This window comes from Opisthocomus hoazin, chromosome 7 (assembly GCF_030867145.1).
Source record: "Opisthocomus hoazin isolate bOpiHoa1 chromosome 7, bOpiHoa1.hap1, whole genome shotgun sequence".
NCBI lineage: Eukaryota > Metazoa > Chordata > Aves > Opisthocomiformes > Opisthocomidae > Opisthocomus > Opisthocomus hoazin.
In genome coordinates this window covers 162,649-186,727 of record NC_134420.1, presented here as the reverse complement: position 1 = coordinate 186,727, position 24,079 = coordinate 162,649, and the positions used below count along the sequence as shown (strand labels likewise).

The 24,079-nt window shown below is 58.3% G+C and overlaps 2 protein-coding genes across 9 annotated transcripts in view; one reads left to right on the top strand and one right to left on the bottom strand.

Moving 5' to 3' along the window:
• CTNND1 (catenin delta 1) overlaps nt 1-19,065 on the top strand; it is a 31,823-nt gene extending 12,758 nt beyond the window's left edge. For 2 of the 8 annotated variants that reach the window (XM_075425418.1, XM_075425419.1), the window contains exons 2-20: nt 2,027-2,145; nt 2,958-3,272; nt 4,429-4,500; nt 4,783-4,941; nt 5,162-5,694; nt 9,431-9,894; nt 10,022-10,205; nt 10,495-10,612; nt 11,826-11,979; nt 12,381-12,398; nt 12,646-12,714; nt 14,182-14,309; nt 14,885-15,035; nt 15,297-15,489; nt 15,597-15,711; nt 16,265-16,352; nt 16,622-16,669; nt 16,807-16,904; nt 17,067-17,313. In XM_075425418.1, coding sequence (XP_075281533.1) covers nt 3,078-3,272; nt 4,429-4,500; nt 4,783-4,941; nt 5,162-5,694; nt 9,431-9,894; nt 10,022-10,205; nt 10,495-10,612; nt 11,826-11,979; nt 12,381-12,398; nt 12,646-12,714; nt 14,182-14,309; nt 14,885-15,035; nt 15,297-15,489; nt 15,597-15,711; nt 16,265-16,352; nt 16,622-16,669; nt 16,807-16,904; nt 17,067-17,171 — 2,892 coding nt within the window. In that variant the 5' untranslated portion in view covers nt 2,027-2,145; nt 2,958-3,077 and the 3' untranslated portion in view covers nt 17,172-17,313. The other 6 variants (XM_075425422.1, XM_075425420.1, XM_075425423.1 and 3 more) reach the window with 6 other exon arrangements.
• A 902-nt stretch (nt 19,066-19,967) lies between these two features.
• On the bottom strand, nt 19,968-23,375 carry LPXN (leupaxin). The gene is made up of 9 exons (XM_075426087.1): nt 23,276-23,375; nt 22,277-22,425; nt 22,088-22,143; nt 21,613-21,715; nt 21,381-21,536; nt 21,126-21,299; nt 20,978-21,059; nt 20,624-20,772; nt 19,968-20,539 (listed from the first exon to the last, which is right to left on the bottom strand). The coding sequence occupies exons 1-9, from the start codon at nt 23,286-23,288 to the stop codon at nt 20,273-20,275; spliced, it is 1,149 nt and encodes a 382-aa protein (XP_075282202.1). The 5' UTR covers nt 23,289-23,375; the 3' UTR covers nt 19,968-20,272.
• Between the last annotated feature and the right edge of the window lie 704 nt (nt 23,376-24,079).

Sequence of the window (24,079 nt, the reverse complement as noted above, 5' to 3'; positions counted from 1 at the left end):
GTTCCCAGGGAACGCGTAGAGGTGGGGACGTGGGGCTGGGGAGGCATTGCTGGCTGCGTAGGACCTGCCTGGCAGCCACGCAGTGCTGCAGGAATCTGCTGGGGTTGCTGTCTCTCCTGCGTGCCTTTCTGCAGAGGCAAACCCGGCCGGTCTGTGCTCGCTGCTCAGTGTGCTTGCAAGCAAGTGAGCCCATTCACAAGAGCAGGGGCTGAGATAAATCTCTCCCTGAACCCAACGTGCTGGCTCCATCATGCACCCATCATGCCTCTTCTGCACAGAGACAGCTGAGGGCAGGCTGGGGAGCCATTACATAGCAGCACAGCTACTTGGGCAAGGGCATGTCATGGAGGATCCTTTCTGTGTAGGGGTGTGTTCCTTTCTTTGAAAGGGCTGGATGAAACACCGCTCTGGAGACAAATAGCAACAAGCCAATGGGGCTTCTGGATGGGGTTTTGGATGCTCCAGTTATGTAGGGTGTCTGGGTGCTAGGACCATCCCCTCCCCTGCCGGAGAAGTCTGGGATGTGGCAAAGAGATGCTCCGCTGCTTTTCAGGGGAAGAGGGACCCAGTCAGTGGTCCAGGCTGCCTTTTCCCAGCACCCGATGGTCTGCAGCAGCCTCCCTGCAGTAGCACTCTGTGGGACGGGGCCCTGCAGACCTGCTCTGTGACTGGCAGCGACCTTCAGTGAGTCCAGAATGCGGAGGATCTGTGTCTCTGCTTGAGGTGGATGGATGCCTGCCGAAGATGGGGAGTGTTTGACTCGGGTGAGAGTTGGGACATGTCAGCACTGTCCTGGGAGGTAGCGAGCCTCTCTGTCAGAGGATGTCTGTTGTGAATCCATGAGGCAGGTGGGACGTCAGAGCTGTCCTTGCATTTCCATACAAGGCCTGGGGAGTCAGCCTGTTGAAAAAAACCTTAGAGCATACCTGTTGGAAGGTGGGAGGAGCAGAAAGCTGCATATGTGAGCCAGGAGTCATGTCTGGGAGCCTCTAAATGCCTGCTTTGGCTCCTGAGCCAGGAGTGGTGGGCTCCATTCCCGTTGGGGTGCGGGCTGGCCAGCAAGCATCCAGCCCACGCTGGGCTGGGCAGGGCACTGGGAGCTGAAGCAGTCTGGAGCAGGTGTGCGTGTGCCATGGCTTCATCTCTTGCTGGGTGCTGCATGGGCATTGTTAGAAAAACTGGGGTTTTTATTGATCAAGGCAGATTAGGGTGGCAACGACCAGATGTTCAGACATGCTGCATGTGGCCTCCAAAGCACTTGGAAAAAATCCACTCTGCTTCACTGGGCTCAGTTGCTGATAAGCACCAGGGCTGCTGTGTCTGAGGGAAGCTTTGCAGGGCAGAGTTCTGAGGAGTGGACTCCCGGGGGGTGGGGGAGGCATTTCAGGAAGGGTTTGACCTGAATACACTTTTGAGATAGCGGGGGGAAATTAATAAAAACCACCGAAAAGCCCTGCTCTGAGCTCCTCTGAAGCAGCATCTGCTGCAGGCTTGGACTAGAGGGGCAGGGCTGCCAGGGACCGTGGGGCTGGGGGAGGTGGATGGGACAGGGCTCTGTGGGAGGGATGATGCTGCCCGTGCTCTCGGTCCCAGGTCATCGATACAGTTGTACTGGGGCGGTGGCCTTGGAGGAGTGGGCAGAGCTGATGCTGGAGACCGTGGGAAAGCAGTTTCTGTGCTGGCTGCCTGGCTTGAGCAAGTCCCCACACGCCGGCCATGACTGCACGGGTTTGGGAAAACCTCAGGCGCGCTTGCTGGGACTCGGCTGGGCTGCGCAGGGGGCTGAGCCTTTGCCGCTCCTGTCGGTGGGGAACAGTCGGAGGTGCTGGGCTCTCGGTGGAGCTGGAGGCTGCTGTGGGAACAGTGCTGCATTTGCCACCCCACCGGCCCTCTCCAGACACTGCTCCGTCCCTTGGAGAAGCAGGGATGGGAGAGAGGAGCCCTTTCCCCAGTCTATTGTCTGCACTCCCTTCTGTTTTGAGTTCACCTGTGTGTTTTTTGACCTCCTCTCCTGCTGTCCCTGCAGCTCTCTTCCCTCCTGCTTCTTCACTGTGGTGGCTGGGCTATTTCTCCCATGACTCTCTGCGTCTAGACCTGGTTGTCCCGTGCCTTTGCCAGTCACACCAGAACTTCCTCCTCTAACAGGTCTGTATGGAAGAATATTGCCTTTCTCTATCAAAATGTGTTGATTATGGTGTGCTTGTTCACTGCCCTCCTTTGGGAGGGGATGTTGGAGGGGTCCAAGCCAATGCCTGTCCCTAGATCTGTGGGCTGCAGACCTCCTTGGGTGGCTGCAGCCTTGAGAGCCCTGGTGAGAGTGTGGGGGGAGGTGAGTTTTGACAGCAAAGGGGCTCATGAAGCCCTCTTTAGGGGGGTCCTGTCCCGCTTCATCCCCTTTCCTGGGTAGGAAGGAGCTGTGGAGCTGGGGCTGTCTCCACACCGCTTGTCACGCTGGGGAGAAGGGAGCAGATAAGTGACAGCTCTGTCCCTCAGCCATTCCCCGGGGGAAATAATGGAATGCGGGTTGCTGCTGCTTCTGTGGGAGTGTCCCCTGTTCTGCCCCCGGGACATGCCTTCCCCTCCTGCACTGACTGCAGGCAGCCTCTCCTTGTAGGGGAAGCTTTCCTGCAGCCCGAGGGGGGTCCTCCTGGGAAGAGGGAACCTCCTCGGCACATGGCAGGTCTGCTGAACCTGGCTCAACCCCAACTGTTTGCTGTCATGGGGGAGGACCACCTGCCCCAAAGTGCCACTTCTCCAAGCTTAAATGCTGTGGCAGGGAGAATCCGAGTCACGCCTGGGGCTGTGCTGCTCTGAGACCCTCTTGCCAGCTCTCTGGTGGGTGGGAGTGGGTGTTAACGCTGTAAGATATTTTTTTCTTGTTCTGAGAATCTGTCTTAACGTAATCAGTCTCTTCTGATCACTCTTCTCTCCTCCTTTCCTCCCCCAAATCAATGAAGAGAGGGGCTCCTCCCCTTCCGGGTCACTTTTCTTCCCCTCACCTTGACACCAAGCCACCTCTACTTGTGCTTCCCTGTGCCCTCCGCCCCTGCCCCGCCCGTCCCGGGCACCCATCACCCATGGACGACTCGGAAGTGGAGTCGACCGCCAGCATCCTTGCCTCTGTCAAGGAGCAGGAGGCACAGTTCGAGAAGCTGACGCGGGCGCTTGAGGAGGAACGGCGCCATGTCTCAGCCCAGCTGGAACGAGTCCGGGTCTCCCCACAGGATGCCGGCCTGGGCTTGGCCAACGGCACGCTCACCCGGCGGCACCAGGTAAAAAGCCCCCTTGGCAGAGGTGGGTGTGGAGGCTCCTGGAGCCCCTGTCTGTGTCAGTCCTGCCTTGGCGGGTGCAGCCTTGCACCCGGCCGCTTCCTTGGGCCCTCCTCGGATGTGTGAGGCGGAGGAGGGCTGGGCTGTTAACACGGATGGTGCTGTTTGTGCTGGGGCTGAAGGTGGTAGGGGATGTGCAAACCTACCTTGGCAGCTAGAGCCTGCTGGGGAGGAGAACCCGGCCTGGAGGGTCTTGCTATCAGGTCAGCTCGGTTTTGGTATTGTGAAGGTTGGAGGCTGGCTGTATTCAGTACCTGGGCATCTCTGCTCCCCATCCCACTCAACTTCTTGGAAGGTGGCTGAAATGTAGAGTTGATGTATAGCTGTGGGGGCATGCATGTGTCTCCTTGTGTGAAATGAGCAAGTCCCTGGAGTCTCGGTTTATCCCCTAAACAGCCAAACCAGGGCTGGGAGAGATCTGTTTTGTCCACAGCGCTGGAAATGTGGTTTTATCTGCCTCAGCTTGAGGTCTCTCTTCTGCTCTCGCTTTCCTGGGCTCTGTTTTGGAGAGGGCTGATCGGGGGGCTGGTGCGTGGTGTTGTGCTGGAGGCAGGTGCCTTTCCAGCTGTGGAAGGTGGTGGTGGTGATGCTAGGAGAGACGTGGGCTGGGGGAAGGAAGGGGTGGGCAGAGGGGGAGCGCAGGAGAGTCAAACTGTGGCACTCTGCAATCAGCCGCTGAGCATCTGCGCTGTTCCCTCGCAATCCCGAGGGGCCTCTGGGAGGTTGCTTGTGGCCCCTGCATCTGCAGATGTGGACGGTCTCTGGGGCTGTGCTGGGGAGCAGGGAAGGATCTCGGCCATTCTGTCAGGAGCCTGTGGGCACTGTGGCAGAACTGGGATGTCTTGGGGCGGGGAGAGGCTGAACGGCATGTCCTCCAACTCTTCCACAGGCTGGAGTGGAGGCTGGCTTGCTGCATGTTGCACAGACCGTTGAGGAGTGTCCTCCTCTCTGGGAGTGACACGGGGTGTGTGCCGAGTCTGTCAAATGTAGGAGGTGGTCTGCTTGGGGCCTGGCGGGGACAGGGGGGGATGTGTACATGGGGTCCTGGCAGTGGGAGGTCCGTGTAGTAAAAGGCTTGCTGTGGTGCTGTGTGTTTCAGAACGGCCGTTTCTTGGGTGATGCTGACCTGGAAAGGCAGAAATACCCAGATCTGAAGCTCAACGGGCCGCAGGTAAGGGGATCTGAGTCCTCTGGCTGTGGCCAGCCTGCTTGTTGGGTGGGGATTGTGGGGGGAGGGGTCCAGTGTCCCCACCCGAGCTGAGAGAGGGGGACTTGTGTTCCTAATTTGGCTGCCCAGGCTTGAAAGGGCTCTTGAGTGTGGGGTTGCTGGTACCCCTTCCCATGCAATAGGATATCAGGGCTCCCTGAGAGGTGAGATCTCTTGGCTGACTGATGCCAGGGAGGCTCATGCTGGCAGTAGGGGGGCTAACTGTCTGTCCCTTGCTCCCCTCAGGACCACAGCCACCTCTTGTACAGCACGATCCCCAGGATGCAGGACCCAGGCCAGATTGTGGAGGAGACGTACACCATGGAGGAGGACCCAGAAGGGGCCATGTCAGTTGTGTCTGTGGAGACATCAGATGATGGGACAACCCGGCGTACAGAGACCACGGTACAGGCCGGAGGAGAGCGTGGAGGGACAGGGCTCTGGCTGGGAACACTAACAGCTGTGGTGCTACAGCTGTGATATCTGCTGGCTTGCTGTGCTGCAAGCTGAGACAGGGTGTGAGATCTGCCTGGAGTAAGGTGCTGGGCTGGAAGGGGAGGAACCAGGGGACATGGGCATGTGATTGATTTCCTGATGGGAGAGTGTTCTGCATCCGTCCATCTAGGTGAAGAAAGTGGTGAAGACTGTGACCACCCGGACGGTGCAGCAGGTGCCGGTGGGGCCTGATGGGTTGCCTTTGGAAACCTCCCCTGTCACCAGCAATTACGTCCAGACCATGGACAGGAACTTCCGCAAGAACAGCAACGGGGGCCCCGGGGGCTACCTGAGCCAGCCAGGCACAGCCACCCTCCCTCGTAACTACCACTACCCCGACGGCTATGGCCGCCCCTATGAGGACGGCTATCCGGGCAGCGATCACAGCTACGGCAGCCTGTCCCGTGTCACCCGCATTGACGAGCGCTACCGTCCGTCCATGGACACCTACCGGGCCCCCAGCCGCCAGGACATCTATGGCCCCCAGCCTCAGGTGCGCGTCGGGGGCAGCAACATGGACCTCAACCACTTCCACCCCGAGCCATATGGCCTGGAAGATGACCAGCGCAGCGTGGGCTTTGAAGATGCGGACTACGGGATGATGTCTGACTATGGCACAGCCAGGCGGACGGGGACCTCGGCTGATCCGCGGCGGCGGCTCAGGTACACATAGGAGGCACTGAGGTGGGGGAGCTGCGGTGTCCCTTTAACCTCACCCTCTTTGGAGGAAGGAGTATTGCAGAGACAATACCATAAGCTGAGTCACAGCTCATGCAGGAGAAAACTTGCATCCGCTTCTAATTGTCTGCTTAATTGGTGGTTAGAACTCAGGGCTAATTGAGCCAGTCGTCCTGCAGCAAGGAGTTCCACTGGGCGGTTAGATGTAGCTTCGGGCCCTTCTTGGGACAGCAGGTTTGCCTGCACCCCAGCCCGGCCTGCCTTGCTGGGAGCCGTGCCTGGCACAGGGTGTGCGGCGCAGCCCTGCGTCAGGAGTCACAGCAGCCTTGTGACCGTGCTCGGAGCAGCCCCTGGGAGCAGTGCCGAGCCCGGGGCCCAGCCCTCGGGAGCCTTCCTGCAGCATGGTCCTCTGCAGGGCAGGGCCGGAGAAGCTGCACAACCTGTTCGGCAGGAGTGGTTTCTCCCTCACTTGTCTGAGTAATCAGTGGCTTCTCCAGCAGCTGCCTTGCCAGGCTGTGGCTGCCCTTGGGCAGCCAGAGCGGAGTCATGGTGGTCAAAGGGCCAACGGACTGCCCAGCCTGCCCTGCGGCTGGGTGTTCTGGGATGTCACATGCCTGGGGCCTTGACTGCTGTGGACTGGTGCCTTGTGCCGGCTGTGTCTCCTGCACCAACGCTGATGCTGTCTGCTTAAGCCTCTCGGCCTGCTCTGCTCGCTGCCTGGGTTGTCAAGCAGGGCTTGGGGAGGTGCTGGTGGAGGGCTCAGAGGGTAGTGAGGTAGGAATGGAACAAGGGGCTGAGCCTGGGTTCTGGACATGGGGAGGGGGCTGTGTCAACAGGCTAGAATGGATGTACATATTCTGAGTGCCCTGGAGCAGGGGGACAGGTAAGGCTGACACAGGCTGCATGGAACAGAGACAGGAGGGAGAGACCCAAGGGTAAGGAGGCTCTTGCCATCCCCTGCTGCAGATCTGCCCATCTCAAGGACACACTGTAAATCCGTGGTAGTTCCTAGCTGCTGAAGGGGCTAAAGGAGGAGCTTTCCCCTTTCCGCTTGTGCCAGCACAAGTGTTTCTGTTGCTGTGCTGAACCAGTCAGGGCAGTTGTTCACCCAGATCGATTTCCCTGGCTGCCTTGCCTTGCAAAGCTGTGCTGGCTGGAGGAGGGCAGGCAAGGCTGCTGCCCCACTGTCTGCGCAGACTGAGCAGCATGTGAGAAGCCAGCATTAGCAGTTCTGAGCACATGGGCCCTTATGGTTAGCCCCTCTGAGTAGCTTGGCAGATGGGGTTAAGCAGGCATGTCCAACCTGTGGCTGCTTTGCTCCAGCCTGGGGCTGCGAAGGAAGCAAGTCCTAGCCAAGACAGAAGGCTCTGGCTTGCAAACCTTCCCTGGATTCCTGTCCTGCCCAGCACGTGGGGGCAGAAGCCCTCCTGGGGTGGCCTGATCTGAACTGCTCGGCCTTTGAGACCAGGAGTCCTCTCTGCTGGGCTCGGTGGTGCCCCTGCTGCTCATGCCTTTCTGGACCCAGAGGATGGAAGCTACAGGAAACGGGCATGGAGCTAGATGCAGGAGCCACAGCTGGGTGGGAGACAGCGAACTTTGGTCACAACAGCAGGAGAATGTCCCACTTCCAGGCACAGCCAAGAAGCAGCCCTGGTGGAGATGTCACCTTGTCCTGCAGGGATGGTGCAGGCTATGGAAGATGGATTGGTGTGGCCTGTGAGCAGGCTCTCCCTCCCCAAGCAGACTGGTAAAGATTGCAGCAATCTGTGGAATCCAGGCACTGTTGAGCTTGGCTTGTCCTCTGCCTTCTCAGTTACCATCGGCGCTCAGCCTCCTGGCTTGCAGGAACGGGAATAGGCGAGGTCAGCATCCCCTCTGCCTCAGATGTTTGTCTTGAGCAGGGGCCTGGCTGTTAATGACTTCCTTCAGGGAGGCAGCTTGCCAGGCACGCGGGAGACGAGTGCCTTGAGCTGAGCAACGCAGCGTGTGCTGGCTGCTGTTGGCTGCACAGCACACAGGTCCCCTCTCCTGGGACTCTTCTCGGAGCTCCCTCTCTGCAAGGGAAGAGGGAAGGGGGTTCAGCGATGGCACAGGGGGTGCTCCCCCCACTAGCCCATCTTGCCCAGAGGGGTGGGGGGTATCCAGCACAGAAGGACCCTTGCTGCTGGGCAGGGGCACCCTTTGGGGCATGGGTCTTGGCATGGCAGTGAGGTCAGCTGTTGGCTGTTGACAAGCATTGGGTGGCTTGTCTGCAGCATTGGCACTCAGCTGCATCTCGCTTGTCTTTTCCTGCTGTGGGGTTGGTGCTGGTGGTCAACATGGTGCACTGAGTGCCATGCACCACAGCAGCGGGGAGCACCTGCCTGGAGTGCCTGAGCTCCTTGGCATCTCTTGGTAGCCAGGCCATGTGGCAAGCAGCGCGTTTCACTGTCGGGACATGCTGAAAGGCAGCCTTGCAGCCTGTTACCACCATCCGTGGTGGTGCAGTTCAGGCAGCTGAGCAGCAGCCCCTGAGGGGATGAGGCTGTGAAAGCAACTGCACCGTGAGCCAGTGGTTTTGGTGAGTCCCATGCTGGAGGCTGTAGGGGGAGGCAGTGGTGTAAGGAGCAGGGCCAGTGACCGTCCTGCGTTGCAGCTTCCCCTGCCTGCGCCTGCTTGGCAGCTCTGAAGGTAGCCAAGCCATCCCCAGGGCAGACATGAGCCGGAAGGTGCTGCCTCATCTCGGACCCTGGTGGGGTGTCCCCAGTGTCCTGGCACAGCAGGGGTGCCAGCAGCGGTCAGGCCCCTCTGTTTAAGTGCAAAATCCCTTCCCATCCACTTCTGTGGAAATCACTGGATTCCTCTGCCTGGGTGGAGGAAGGATTATATTGCCAGTGACTACAGAAATGGGGTGAGAATCCAGGATTTTGTGTGGTGTATGTTCTGGTGTGTTGTCACCTTGGTGCCTGGTGGACTAGTTGCACTTTCTTGCCACTTCCATGTGCTTGTTGGGGCTCATTCCCAGTGCTGCTGGGTTTGTGGGTGAACTGCTACTCACCAGGACAGGGGACATGGGGCCACAGCTCTTCCCCTGCCCTGGTGGGAAGCCATGAGGGTGATCCTTGAGCATGGGCATCCCTTAATGCCTGACTAAGCCTGTTCCTGGGGCAGCAGTGCAGCTGGTGTGTATCGCTGCGTATCTGCAGGTGGAAGGGTTGGAGCCCAGGCAGTGCTAGTGTGCCGAGCCTGGGAAGCCCCCGGTGCTTCACTCCCCAGCAGTCCATGGTGGGGTGGATTTGCCCTGCAGTGTCTGCAGCCCCAGTGGGGCTGTGTGTCTCCGGGGCCAGCTCCTGCCTCAGCAGAGATTATGCAGAGACCAGGATCCATCCCCTTACCCAAAGCCAAACCTATTGGGTGGGTGGGAAGGCCCTGGAATAGCTGTTGAGGCTGCCTTCTCCTAGAGAACGGCTTCCTGCTTCCTGAGCGGGCCTTGGGACATTTCGGGGTGGCCTCCTGCAGCTGCAGGCTCCCACTGGACCCTGCATGGGGAGCAGGAAGGTGCTCTGTCACTGGTCTGCTGCCTGGTTCCCAGCCCTCGGTGGGAGCCTGTCGGCTGCTCTCCAGCAGGGTAATGGTGACTAGACATGGTGTGTGCTTCAGCCCATTGTCTGTTGGGTTGGCGAGGTCACAGCATCCCCCCAGGCTTAGGGCTTGTGCTGACGTCTGCTGTCGTCTCTCCTAGGAGTTATGAAGACATGCTGGTGGATGAAGTGGCCCCTGACCGGTACTACTGGGCCCCCCTGGCTCAGCATGAGCGGGGTAGCTTGGCTAGTCTGGACAGCCTGCGGAAGGGAGGTCCGGCCCCAGGCAACTGGCGCCAGCCGGAGCTGCCAGAGGTGATAGCCATGCTGAACTACCGGCTGGATGCAGTCAAGTCCAATGCGGCTGCCTACCTGCAGCACCTCTGCTACCGTAACGACAAGGTGAAGACAGAGGTGCGCAAGCTGAAGGGCATTCCCGTGCTGGTGGGATTGCTAGACCATCCCAAGAAAGAGGTGCATTATGGTGCCTGTGGAGCCCTCAAGAACATCTCCTTTGGCAAGGACCAAGACAATAAGATTGCCATCAAGAACTGCGATGGGGTTCCTGCTCTGGTGCGCCTGTTGCGGAAGGCCCATGACATGGACCTCACAGAGGTCATCACAGGTAATGGCTCCAGGGAAGAGAGAAGGGGCTGATCTGTTGGGCGAGGGATGCACAGTGCAGGTTTTTAAGCCTTCATGGTCTGATTGATCACACACACCCCACCCCCCCCCCCCATGTGGCATTTCAGGAACACTGTGGAACCTGTCCTCTCATGACTCTATCAAGATGGCCATTGTGGATCATGCACTACATGCCCTGACCGATGAAGTTGTCATTCCCCACTCGGGCTGGGAGCGGGAACCAAATGAGGACTCTAAACCCCGCCATATCGAGTGGGAGGTGGTGCTCACCAACACTGCTGGCTGCCTTAGGTATGAGAGAGGGGCTGCCAACTGCTGGCAGAGAGTTGGTGTAAGTTGGGACTGCTGTAATGCTCCTTCGTGGCTGCTCCTGTTAGCTTTCTGGGACTGACAGGGGAGGTCTGCAGAGGAGCTGCTCTCCTCAGACAGCTACTGGTGATGCAGTCCTTGATTTTGGAGGTGTTTCTGTAGTGGCGGGGAGTTATGGGAGTCTTTCTCTGGCTTTAGCTCTGCTGGGCGTGGGCTGTTCCTCGCCTGCCCTCAGCTGTCTCTCCCATGATGGTTGTCCCCTGTCTGCCAGGAACGTGAGCTCAGAGCGGAGCGAGGCCCGTCGGAAGCTGCGGGAATGTGATGGGCTGGTGGATGCCCTGATCTACGTTGTCCAGTCTGAGATCGGCCAGAAGGATTTGGACAGCAAGGTACCACAGCGGGGGTATTGTTGGGGCATGTGTAGAGCTCTGCCCTTGACAGCCAGCTCTAGCAGTGTGCTGCTGTTCGTGGTGGCTGAAGCTGGGTTCATCCCAAGACGAATGAAGAACGAATCGGGGGATCTTCAGCAGGGAGAGATTTGATCTGACAGGATGTTGTGGTTTAACCCAGCAGGCAGCTAAACACAACACGGCCATTCGCTCACTCCCCCTCAGTGGGTTTGGGGAGAGAATTGGGGGGGGGGGGTGGTGTAAAACTTGTAGGTTGAGATAAAGACAATTTAATAGGACAGAAAAGGAATGGAAAATAATAATAATAATAATGATAAAAGAATATGCAAAACAAGTGATGCACAATGTAATTGCTCACCACCTGCTGACCAATGCCCAGTCAGTCCCTGAGCAGTGGCTGCCATCCCCCGGGCAGTTCCCCCTGTTCTTTTTATTCAAGGTGATGTCATATGGTGTGGGATGTCCCTTTGGCCAGTTGGGGTCAGCTGACCTGGCCGTGTCCCCTCCCAGCTTCCCGTGCACCCCCAGCCTCCTTACTGGCAGGGCAGTATGAGAGGCTGAAAAGTCCTTCATTTAGTGTAAGGACTGCTCAGCAACAAAAAAAACCCCAACATGTTATAGACATTATTCTAGTCCTAAATCCCAAACGGAGCACTACACCAGCTACTAGGAAGAAAATTAACTGTCCCAGCTGAAACCAGGACACCAGTGTACCTTGGGAAAACCCAGTCAGGCTCATGCCTCTCCACGATCTCTGCTTCGGAAGAGAGCCTGCATGGGGTGTGACCTGGATGCTGTCTGACCAAAAGGTGTCTGGCACTCGGCTGGCAGTTTGCAGTAGGAATGGTGGCCCTCTGACAGGGTCTGGTGGAGTCACTCATTCCCATGCTGGTGTCACCTGGCTTGAGGCTCCCTGATATGCCTTGGCAAGGTGTTGGCTTGAATTTTCCTTGGGACTTTCCTTGGACCTTTCATGCTTATGGCAGAGTCTTTTGGCCCAGCAGAGTATGAACTCATGCCAGCAGAGCTGGCCATGCCTGCTTTGGGATGGGGGTATGCTCCAGCTCCGTCTGAGATGGAGCTGCATGTGCCCATTGGCTTGGCTCAGGGTTGCAGGCTGTGATGGGGCCCTTGCTCAGACACAGGATGGGTATGTGCTGCTCCAGGTCAAACTGTCTGGCTTTCTCTCTAGCTGGTGGAGAACTGTGTGTGCCTGCTGAGAAACTTGTCCTACCAAGTCCACCGTGAGATCCCCCATGCCGAGCGCTACCAGGAGACACCTCTGGCCCCTGCCAACAGTGCTGGGCCCCATGCTGCGAGCTGCTTTGGTGCCAAGAAGGGCAAAGGTTTGTTGGGTGGCAGCAGCAAGGAGGGAGGTGGGAAGAAGGCAGGTCTACTGCAGTGGAGCTTTAAGGTGGTCTGGGGTCTTTGCGCTCTTACTCTGGTGTCTCTTGTGTGAAGGCTAAAGTGCAGCTTTCTCTGGAGACACAGTGGTCTGTGTCTCCCCTGGCTTTGGGAGCTGCTGCTTGGCTTTCTCAAAGCACTTGGCACAAGCTAGTGGTGGGTTTCTGTGGTGGTGGGATGGTGATGGATAGATGTCCGCTAACTCCACACCTTTCCTTTTCTCCTGTGTTGTCCGTTCCCCTTCCCTTCGCTTTCTTGCCAAATGATCTGCCCCACGATGCTGTCGGCACTTCTCTCCTCCTGCCTCCCCTCTCTCCTGTCCTTTACTCCGCTTCGCCAATAGACGAGTGGTTCTCCAGAGGTGAGTGTGCTCTTGGTTTTAATTTTTCCATGGTTCAATCGGGTGCTTTCTCTAGCTATATGTTCCCCCACCAGCTGGGCACATACTGCCTGCAGTGTGGCCAATGCCCTTGACATGCCCTCCTTGGATATGCTGGTAGCTTAGCTTCAGCTCACCTCTGGGCTTGTTCTTCTAGCAAGTGGCAAAGAGCTGTTGGGCTGAGATGGGGAGAGGCGGTGTCTTATGCCTCTCTGCTTGCCCTTTGAAGGTAAAAAGGTCCCAGAAGACCCCGGTGCCGATACAGTGGATTTTCCCAAAAGAACAACTCCAGCCAAAGGTATGTTCCTCAGTGTGTTTGTGCAGGCCTTGGGTGTGCAGGGGTGCTTCTCCACAAGCAGTCCAGGAGAGGAGTGGGTAGAATTGATTTCCCACTGAAGTTAGCCTCCCAAACGGGCAGAGGTTTGTTTTGAAGGATGTATGTTCCCGGTTGCCCAGGTGCCTGTTAAAACACTAGCTCTGCCACAGATGGTTGTGAGGATGCTTGTTGTGCCTGGAGGAGGTCAGTACTGCCTCAAGACAGGCTTCCTGGCAATGTGGGGGGGACTGTTGCCCTGGGGACTGAGGAACAGCATGATGACACAGCCCTAGGAAGGGTAGCTCTCTGTGGTGATCTCAGCCTTGTCAGTGCAGTTGCCCTCTTGCCTGCTCTTCTCCCCTGGGTGTGAAGAACAAGCAGGATTTAAAGCCAAAAACCCTGCCTTAGTGTTCTCCAGCATGAGGAGGGATAATTCTAAGAAGCCTCTGGGAACAAGTATCTTGCCGCCTGGAGAGCTGTGAATCACAGCCCCTCTCTGGCTGGCAATGGGCATTAGCCCAGGGCTTGAGTTCAGCTCTTTCTGCCCCAGTATACCTTGTGGTTCTGGGGAGGACCCTGGTGCTCCTGGGGGTGTGGACAGTCAAGCTAGAAGAGTCACAAGGAAACTCAGGGCAGACCTGACCTTGTGAGCAGCTCGGATATGTGGTGGTGACTCCTTGGGCTGACCTGGGCTGTGAGAAGAGTCATTACCCATCTCTGGTGGGAGCCTGAGAAGCCACCTCCTCTGTCTGTGGGGGCTGGGGACATAGCTCACCAGAGCTGAGGGCAAAGAGCAGGATGGAAAACCTGGGTTTGCAACGTAGACTGCAATCTCATGGCTGCTTCAGAAGTCTCTGCTGTGTATATGTTTTCATGGAAAAGAGTTAATACTTAAAGGCCTGATCCCTGCCTGCCTGCTTGCTAGGGTAGTGGAGGGCTGGAGACCCAGTGCCTTGAGTCCCTGAAGATGAGCTGAATGCAAGCTCTTTTCACCGTGGTGTTGGTGGCCGCTTGCTTAGGGTATTTTCCCCTTCCTCCTGCTGAGAGTGTGGCTGAGCCTTTTGCTACAGCACCCAGCTGCCAAGTTTGCTCCCTCACCATGTGCCCTTGTGTGGGCTGGGTGCTGCTCAGCCAGGTGTTGTACTGAAATTGAAGTCTCCTTGCTGATAGCATCAGTGCTGTGGCTCAGCCCAAACCCCTCCTGAGCTGCAGTGGTGTGTTGGGGACTGTGGGCAGCAGCCCCATCCTTGATCAGGGCTGGTGCTGGGGGCTGGGGTTTTTTGTACTGTGGGGCAGCCTGACGTCCTCTGTACCATGGATCCACTATCCAGGGAGCAGTGAGCCTGAGTAAAAGTTTCCAGGCTCTTCTGCCCAGCAGTGCTCCTTTGAATGTGTCAGATGCTAGAAGACCCCTTGAGTAAGTCTTTCTTACCTGTGTTCTTCTGGCAGGCTATGAGCTCCTCTTCCAGCCAGAAGTGGTCCGGATATACATCTCCCTTCTAAAGGAAAGCAAGACTCCAGCCATCCTAGAGGCTTCGGCAGGAGCCATTCAGAACCTGTGTGCTGGCAGCTGGACGGTGAGTGCCTCGTGGAGCTGAGAAGGGGGACCTTGGGGAGCAGGGAGCATCACCCTTGGGGTACCAGCAGAGCTCTGGGTGGCCTGGGCTCTGCAGTTTCAGGCTGTTTGCTTTGCACATGGCTTGCTGCCCAGGAAGATACTGTTTGGCAGCACCGTTCAGGTGTGGACCAGGTCTCACTTGTGCTGTCAAGGACTCCGTGCTCCCTGCCAGCCGTGTGTTCCCAAGGGCTGCCTGTCTGTGTCCCTGCCTGCAGCTGGCTCCCTGCTGTTCCTTCCCTCCTGTAGGCTGAGGGCAGGGGATGAAGGTTTGGGGCTGCTCTACAGCGCCTTGACCTGCGTTCTCTTGCTGTATATGGAAAGACCATCTGGAAGATCTTGCTTGCCAGGCCTGCAGGGGTGCTTTGGGGCAGGAGTGGGACCCTTGCAGTCTGTCTCAGCATGGGTGAAGCCAAGACCCGCAGTTCCCAGAATGAGGGTGGGTGGCAAGGCTCCCACTGGTGCCCCCAGCCCCAGGAGCAGGAAGAGACTGTGCCTGCCCAGGTTACACCGTGGTGCTCTGCTTCTCGCCTGCAGTATGGCCGGTACATCCGCTCGGCACTGCGCCAGGAGAAGGGACTCTCCGCCATTGCCGACCTCCTGACCCACGACAGCGAGCGAGTGGTGAAAGCAGCGTCTGGAGCCCTGCGCAACCTGGCTGTTGACTTGCGTAACAAAGAGCTGATAGGTGAGGACTGCAGCAGAGAGGACATCATGCTCTCTGTATCCACATGGGTTAAGCTGATATTGGCAGCTGAGGAAGTGTGTGGGCATGGCATCAGCCCAGCATCTGTCTACTGCTTGTCTCCCAGGGTACCATGTGCTGAGCTCCACTGAGAGGGACATCAATGTTGGTCACCTGTCTCTGGTCCTCCGGCAGTAATTCCCCACCCCCCCTCTTGCTGTCCTTTTGCTTGCTTGCTCATTCCTAGCTCTTTCCTCTTCCCAGGTAAACATGCCATCCCCAACCTAGTGAAGAACCTGCCTGGAGGCCAGCAGACCCCAGCCAAAAACCTCTCTGAGGACACAGTAGTGTCAATCGTCAACACAATCAATGAAGTAATTGTAGACAACCTCGAGGCTGCCAAGAAGCTGCGGGAAACACAGGGGATTGAGAAGTTGGTGCTGATCAACAAATCTGGGTAGGCTTTGCTGGAAGGAAGAATGCAAGAGTTGATGAGGGGCTTCTTGGTGAGCTTCCTCAAGGCCGTGGGTATTTCCAAACATCTCTTCCTTCACCTCTTTCCAGGAACCGCTCAGAGAGAGAAGTCCGAGCAGCTGCCCTCGTCTTGCAGACAGTCTGGGGGTATAAAGAGCTGCGGAAGCCGCTGGAGAAAGAAGGCTGGAAGAAGTCAGATTTCCAAGTATGGGACTGTGGCAATGGGGATACCCTGTTGTGGCTGGGGCAGTAGGTAGGGTCCTGCAGCAGGGAGAAGGGTGTTCCTGGAGCTCAACAGTACTGGATTTCAGCTCTTGCCTTCAAGGGTCTCCAACCCCACCAGCAGGGTGTCCCCTCTGCCACTTCTCTGTGGATGGCCGGCAGGAAGTTTCTGCTAAGGAAGAAATACTCTAAAAAGCTTTAAGCCCTGTGTCCCCATGCAGATCTGCAGGCAGGACAGTTTGCAGCTCTGAAAGCCACCATGGCAATGCTGAAGAACAAGGTTTTCCAGGGCTTAGTTTCTTTCCCAAAAGTTGGGACTGTCCTGGCCTCTTATGGGCTGGGTGCTGCCCCAAGCCAGTGCAGGCAGGCTGCCTCCACGCCCTGATGTGGGTGCAGCCATGGGCTCTGGAGCATGCTGCGGTTGCTCATGGGCTGTGGGAGAGTCTGTCCTGATGTTGGGGGTGGAGGGGTGGGATGTGTAGCTGGGGAAAGAGTGTCTGGGTCAGGGTGTGAGTGGTAACTGTCTGATGCTCCAGGTGAACCTGAGCAATACCTCTCGGACCCAGGGAGGCAACTCGTTTGATGACAGCACCTTGCCTCTCATCGACAGGAACCAAAAAACAGGTATGTGCCTTCCTTTCAGCCTTTGTCCCCTCCCTGCTATTCAGCGCTGCCTTTCCTGACAGCCACAGCTGCTCACACAAGACCTTTAGGCTTTAGATGGCTTCTTGGGGCTAGAAATGATGCGTGCAGTTAACATAGGTCTTGCAGCATCCTTAGGTCAGCAGTGCTGTGGCTGCAGCTGGGCTTTTCCAGCTGGGATGGGTAGTGGTTCCTCTGCTGCTCATGGCTGCAGGGGCTCTGTCTGATGTGCTGCTCTCCCATGCTTGTAGACAAGAAATCCTCCCGGGAGGAGATCCAGATGAGCAACATGGGACCAGGTAGGAGAGGGACTGGAGGGGGGGCATCTTGACTCCTTGGTGTGCTGGGAGGGGGCAGAGCTCACATCTCCTGTGGGGACGATGCTGCCTCCCATGGAGGTGATGGAAGTGAGTGACTGTCCCCTCTCCTGCTCCAGACAACTATTCCACACTCAACGAGAGGGACCACAGCAGGACGCTGGACCGATCTGGTGACCTTGGAGATACGGAGCTGGTGAAGGCAGCACCGCTGATGGTGAGCAGCTCTTCCTAGTGAGGGAAGTGTGAGCGGGACTGGGGTGCAGGAGATGACACATCGCTGTCCTGGCTGGCAGGCGGAGGGGAGAGCTGGGCTTCCACAACTAACACCCCCCTCCACCCCACCTCCTCGCCGCTACTAACCCCCATGTGTCTGCAGCAGGAGGAGGGGCAAGAATCGCAGCCTGAGGTAGAGGAGGCAGAGGATGCTGCTGCTGTGTGTTCCCCTGTGTCGGTATGTCCTGCAGTGTCCTGCCCAATCTGAACAGTGGTGACAGATCCTGCTGCACTGTTAGGGGTGCTTTGGCCAGCCAAATTCTGCTATGATTGCTGCTGCCTGATCCGTCGGGGCCATGATCATGCCTCCACTGCTCACTCGCTCTCTGGCATGCTAACGTTTCTCCCTCTTTTTCCACAGCAGAAGATCTAGCTGCCATCCCCGCCTCCACTCAGTCTGGGTTGATAATATATTATATATATAAATATATCTAACTCTTCATGGTGGAATGGACCGACTTTTACCTTGTCTTATTTTTGGATTTTTTGCTGGACTGTTTGTGCCAACTAGCCAGCCAAATGACTGGGCCTGGTCCCCCAGGGCAGCCTGGGCCCCTCTGCCTCCTCTAGATTGCTGCATCTCCCTGTTCTGGGACACCTTGACCGATTACTCTTCCTTCCTGTCCTTCACCACCTCCTTCCTCCAGAGAGTAAAACCCTCCTGCCTGACTCTGCTGGATCAACCAGCATGGATGCTGCAAAAGGGCTCTGGATCTCTGCCTTGACCAGGAACTGTCTACTCTCCCAAGCCTTCCCTCTGCTTGGAGACGTCTACAGGGACAGAGACTGGGACCTCACTTGCCACCTTTTTTTATGGGTGGTGGCTTTTCGTTTGTTTTGTTGCCTATAGGATATATATTTTTGTGTGGGATCACTCTTCAGGCAGGGCTATGGGGACAATGGGAGCATCCCTCCCTGGCGGTGGCAGGACCAGTGTGAAGGGGGCTGGAGTCATGGGGCGGTGAGGGGAAGGAAAAACAGCAATAACTTCTCTTGCTTTGCTCCTAGATGAGGCTTTGGGGACATGGGAAGGGAGATCTGGCTCTGGATCCTGCAGAGGGATCTGGATGTGGTGCTGGCCCCCACCTGGTGGCTGTGTGAGGAGGGATCCTTATGTGGGGATGATGGTCAGTGCGGGGGGTGATGGGTCCCTGGGGAAGGAGGAGATGCAGCAGGGCTTTTGGGGAGGGGCAGGCTTCTCGGGGCATGCTGTGTGCCTGGGGTGAAGCACAGGCGCTGGCATAGCTGCAAGTGGGTAAAGCCAGGATCCCCTCTCACCCCCACGCACCAGCTGCCTGTGGCGCTGCCCCTTGGGCTTTCTCTTGACATGTGCCTTTCTTTTGCCACTGTGAAATAGCTCTTTGAATTGTACTGTCTGGCTTCTTTGCTGGGGAAGGGGTGTTTCCCAGGCTTCTGGCAGGGCTGAGCTCCCTTCCCTGCTGGGAGCCTTAACTGTCCGCAGTGGGGCTGGAAGCCTGTTTTGGGGGGCATCCCAGCCCCCCTGCCCTCACTGATGGGGTGCAGGGCTCTCATCTGTGTCCTGTCCTGGGGAGACTGGGCTGCCACAGGAGCTAGGACATATGCATCCTCCTCTCTGCTGTGGTGGTGGGGGGCTCATCTAAGTGCTGTGATGTTCTGGGGAGCCCTTGGGCTCCCTCTGCAACTGGAAGCCTCTGTAGGAGGCTGCAAACTGGAGCAGGAGCCCTCCCCTGCCTAGGGCTCCCCCTGAACTGTGGGCACCCATGGGGAGCGGGGAGCCTGCAGCTGGCAGAGCTGGTGCCTTGCTCCTGCCTGCTCCCAGCTCTGGCTGAGCCCTCCCTTGCTCCAGCCCCACCTCGCCTCAGCTGGGTTTTGTTCTGGGGTCTAACTCTTCTCTTTTCCTTTACATTTGTAAAACACTAATTCCTCTTTTAATTTTTAATTCCAAATGAACCAAAAAAACCTTCCCCCTGCTCTCATCCGCTGCCCTACTGGGGAGTGGGGTTAGGGAAGAGGGGAGTGGGAAGCAAGCAGCAGTTCCTTGTCTGATTCCTGTGCACACTCTTGTAACGCTTTTAAAAGAAAATGATTTTTTTATATAAATAAAGTTTTTAAAGTGTGTCTATGTGCCTTCTACCTATGACTGCTACCTTGGTGTTTTTGGTTTCGCAGTTGGGACTAAGTGCCTTTTGTAGGGCTAGGGCTGTGCTCTTGAGCGTGGCTCTGAAAGATGCCACTGCTTGACAGCCCCTCTCTTGGGCTGGAGTAGTGTTTCCTCCTCTTTCTAGCGAAAGATTGGAGGAAGAATGAGAAGCACAAGACTTTGCTTTGTACTGAGCTGCTAACCATTTTTGCAGGGTGCGTGGGGCTGCTCCCGTGATCCCTGCCTTGCTGTCAAGAGTAGTAGGACTTCCTGCTGGGAAGCCTTTCCCTAAATTTTCCCCTCTCCTCTGGTGGCTGCTAGACTTTGCACAAATGAAGAAATAACCTAATTTTTCTAGGGCTGGGTGCATCCTTAAAAAACCTGGCTGGGGGAGCCCTCTGGCACAAGGGCTGCCGCTGCAGAGCGGGGCCAGGCTCCAAAAGTGCTCGTTCCCCTCCTGGGGAATACTGAAGCCAGGCTCAAACACTGTGTTAACTCACTTTGCTTTTACCCCTGCGTGCGTGTGAAGAGAAAGACAGAAAGAAATTCTCTATGTTTGTGGAAACACCTTTTTGGAAGCAGTTTTCTGGCTTTTTACCGAGGCTGTGTTGCTGTTGGAAAGATCTCAGTGGGGTGCCAAGCAGCGCTTTCTGCCGTGGGGTAGTGGAACGCAGGGGTGCAGGGCTGGGGCTGCTGTCCTCTGGGTTACAGGGGAAAGGCAGCTGGGGCAGAGCCACCCCCAGTGGTGGCACGGTAGGAGACGGGATGCAGTGCTCCAGTAGGAAGCACTGGTGGGTTCACCTGGCTGGGGAGGCTCCAGTCCTCCCACCTTGCCTTGCACCCTTGTCCATGACGACACCAGCGAGCAGAGCAAAGTCAGGGCCAGGTGTTTTATTGCTTCAGGTGGAGGGGACAATGCCAGGAATGTCTTGTGGGGAGGAGGACAAGGGATGATGCCTGGGCTGTCTGGCTGGGCAGAGACAATGCTGGGACATTTGGCTCAGCAGGAGCAATGCTGGGGACATTGGTGGGAGGGACAATACAAGGGGATGTTTGGCTCGGCAGGGAGGACGCCAGGGGTGCCTGGCCTGGCAGGGAAGGTGCTGGGGCTGTTGATAGTGGGAAGGATAGCAGGGCTGGCCAGCCAGCCAGGAAGGGTGGCTGTGTGCTGGCGGGGCAGCCGGGGCTCAGAGGAAGAGCTTGTCGTGGCAGGCCTGGCAGTACATCTTGTCGCCGCGCTCACGGAAGGTGCCTTTCTGCAGCTGGCCCAGGCAGTAGGCGCAGATGAAGTGCTCGGGGTGGTACTTGCGCCCCGCGGCTGTGACGCAGTGGCCAGTCACGGGGCGGCTGCAGCCGTGGCAGATGCTGCCTTGCCGCTGGTGGAAGTGCAGCTCGCAGTAGGGCTGACCCTCCAGCTCGAAGAAGGAGCCACTGGCAAAGCCGCTTAGGCACTCCTGGGGGGACAGAGACAGGGAAGGCTGACATGGGCTCGAGGACACGCTCGTTGCTGCGTCCCCACCGGCCCGCGGCCTGCTCACCGTGCAGACGAAGCACTCGGGGTGCCAGACGCCCTGCAGCGCTGACAGGTAATTGTCCGTCACGGGGCGGTCGCAGCCTTGGCATTTGGGGGCAAACATGGCCAGGAAGTCCTGGCGGCAGTACGGCTTCCCGCTTCGCTCATGGAAACCTGCGGGGAGAGTGTCGGGGTGGGCACACACCGGGCGGAGGCTCGCAGCAGGGCACAGCCATGGCAGTGCCCGGGACAGGAGGCAAAGGCAAGGCCGTGGGGGGGATGTGGGATGGGGCAAGGGGTTCGAGGGCTGAGCTGTGGGGCGGATACTGGGGTGGGGGTAGTGGAGACAGGACCCCCACCTCTGTACCCCGGGACTTACCGTCGTCTCCGAACGCCTTCCCACAGTGGGCGCAGAAGAAGTGCTCGGGGTGCCACGTCTGGTCCAGGGCCGTGAGGACTTTCTGCAAGAAGAGGCAAGGTGAGGTGCTGGGGGTGGCTGGGGGTGGCTGGGGGACCAGGGGTCTTACCTCGCGGACCGGGCCAGCACAGTAGGCGCAGCGCGGGGAGAAGGCCTGGTGGTAGTCCTCCTCGCAGTATGCCCGCCCGCCTCGCTCAAAGAAGGGCTGGCCGCCCAGCTCCTCCCCGCAGCGGGCACAGGCAAAGTGTTCGGGGTGCCAGGTCTTGCCCAGGGCCGTGAGCACCTGCGAGGAGGCGGGGGCCGGTGAGAGCAGCTCCAGGGGATGCCGAGAGGAGGGGGGCTGGCATGGCAGCACAGGGCTCACCTTGCCAGCAATGGGCTTGCGGCAGGCAGCGCAGGTGCCAGTGGGGACAGCTGTGATGCCCAGCTCCTGCAGGTCCCGGGTGAGGCTGCCCAGCATGGTGTCCAGCGAGGGCTCGGGCTCCGCTGGCACCCTGGCTTCGTGCCCCGCAGCCGCCAGCTGCTGGGAAGGAGGACGGTGAGGGATGGGTGAGGGCCAGGCCCCCGACCTCCCTTCCCCAAGGGACAAGGCTCACCTTGTTCTGCAGGTGGCCTAGGTTGGCCAGGAGCTCGTCCAGCTGCTGGGCAGCTGCTGTGGGTGGGGACGAGGGAAGCAGCGGCTGCGGGGCTGGTATGGGGCTGATGGGTATGGCAGAGAGTGAGAGATGCTGCGGCTCCCACCCCAAGGCTAGAGGGTGCCCGGGACTGAGATCCCTCCACCCCTGTGAGACGCTACCCTTTCCCCACAGACCACAGCAGGGGACAGGGGACATCCCTGGAGACGTGCTGGCATGGGGGAGGCACATGTGGCAGGGAGGGGGCTGCTGGGAGCCCAGCCCTCACCCCAGCCGTGCTGCAGGGATGCAGGATACAACCCCCCTGCCCCAGCTCATGGAAGGACCATTTTTTGTGAGGCATGTGTAGGAGGCCAGGTGCTGCCGGAGGACGTGTCCCAGGTGACCCTGGAAGGGCACTCCTGGGTGGCTTTGCCCTCCCACGGCCATGTTTTACCTGTACACAGTCTTCAAAGCCTCTCCCAGAACCTGAGCCCGAGGTGATGGCTGCACCTGGAAGGACAAACCCTTGTGGCTGACCCCCCAGGATGCTTCCCTGGCACTCTCTGCTGCCTGCTTGGTACCACCACCCCTGTCACGAGCTGAGCAGGTCTCAGCTGCCAGCCCCACCATGTTGAGGTGTTACCTTCAGTGTGGCCGAGGGAGGTGGCTCACGGCCCTGGGCAGCTGGGGGCCTGGCTGTGGCTGGGTCCTGCTTGCAGGAGCTTGGAGCCTGCAGCACGTGGTCCTCAGAGGCCGGGCGAGAGCTCTGCTCCAGTTCTGCCAGCAAAGCATCTGCATGGAGAGACCCAGGTTAGGCACCCCAGCCACCGTTTGCTCTCCCTGCCTGTGCACCCCCAAGCAGTCTTTTGCCACTCCTGAAATCTCAGGAGCAGAAGTAGCATCACAGCAGCTGCTGCCAGCCAGGTGCCAGGGCCCCAGCAGGCTGCGGTGGCCCTGAGCACCCTCCCCCGGAGCCCCATCTCCAATGTGGCATGCACCCCGTGTGCTGTGCAGCCTTCTAGAAGAGTGGGGGGGCCACTAGCAACAAGGGTCCTGCTCCCCCCCACACCATCTCTGGCTTACAGAAAAACATCGACCCACACTTAAATTCATCCCAGCACGAGCCCTGGCACAGCAGAGCTAAACCTTGTTGCTTTCTGTGCACCCAGAGCAAGCGGCACTTCCCATGGGGAAGACAAAGCGGTTCCTCTCTCTGCTTTTACCTCGCTACCTTGGCCGTCCCTTGGCACCTCCCTGCCCTCATGATGGGAAGCGGGGGGATGCCCCCCCCAGCGTCGCTGCTTCCCCCACCCTGGGCCAGGGATGACTCCAGCACCCATGGACGTTGTGCCGCACCCTTGGGCTACTCGGCCCTGCTGCGTGCAGCTGGGATTGCATTGCTGCCGCAACCCGTTTCCTGCCGTCAAACACTCTCCATTTTTGGCCAAGCTCGGCCGCCTGGGCCCTGTTCGTCCCCTGCGATGGGGGGGCCTGGTAGGGAGTGTGGCTCCATCGCTGCCCCCTCTGCAGCATCCCCACCTAACCCTGAGGGAGAGGACAGACAAGGCTCCCCTGAGTCGCCGAAGGCACAACCCTGCATCAAGCCTGGGTGTGGGACTGGCTCCGGAGGGGCCCGGCTTACCTAAATCCTCCATCCTGCCTCGGCATGGGGTCCTGGCGGCCGGAGGCCAGGGCTGCGCCTGTGGGGCGGTGAGCTGGCAGGCTGAGCTACATCGGCTTTCAGTTCCGCTCTCCCGCTTCACCCCCGCTCCCCCAGCCAGCGCTGGGGTTTGTCGCTCAGGGTTTTTCCTTTGTGGGTTGTGCGCTGTGCACCACGTGTGACAGGCAGCATGCAGAAAGCGGTGGCAGAGGCTGGGGCAGGAGGAGCCGAGAGCAGCCCTGGGTTGGGGCTGGAGAGGGAAGGAACCAGCCATCAGGTTGTCCAGGGAGCTCCTGGCTCATAAAAACATCTGAGCTCTTTGGGCTTCTCAGATGGAAGCTGGAGCGCGAGTGTCTTGCAGACCTAGGCCCTTTCCAGAAGCCACCAGCTGCATGTGATGAGGGACAGCATGCCTGCACGAGGTGGAAATACATCTGTGATGGTGTGATGGAGGCAGGCACAGGACCCACAGTGCCAGCATACTCCAACATAGCCTTGCCTTTGGGAGATGCTTTTGGAGCCCCATCTTGGATTTCCAGGTAACGGCAAATCCCTTTGCATTACTGAGAGTCAGCGTGAGGACTTGGCTCACTGCAGCAGTGCAGGCGGTGGTGGCACTGCCGAAGCTGGTGGCAGTGCTACACTCTCCCTGTGTTAATGCTTTGGGCCACTTAAAAGTTTCCCAGAGGTGCCATGCATGTGGCTGCCAGGCATGGCTCAGCCCTGATGCTACAGGCATTGGGATACACCCGCTTAGCACGTCACTGTCGGCCGGCCAGGCACAAC

Excerpts from the sequence above, each read along its gene's own strand:
- LPXN (XM_075426087.1), bottom strand. Across the intron at positions 21,716-22,087 it reads GCTTTGAAGACTGTGTACAG|CCCCATACCAGCCCCGCAGC; the intron begins GTAAAACATGGC and ends CATACCCATCAG. Across the intron at positions 20,540-20,623 it reads CCGAGTGCTTCGTCTGCACG|GAGTGCCTAAGCGGCTTTGC; the intron begins GTGAGCAGGCCG and ends CTGTCCCCCCAG.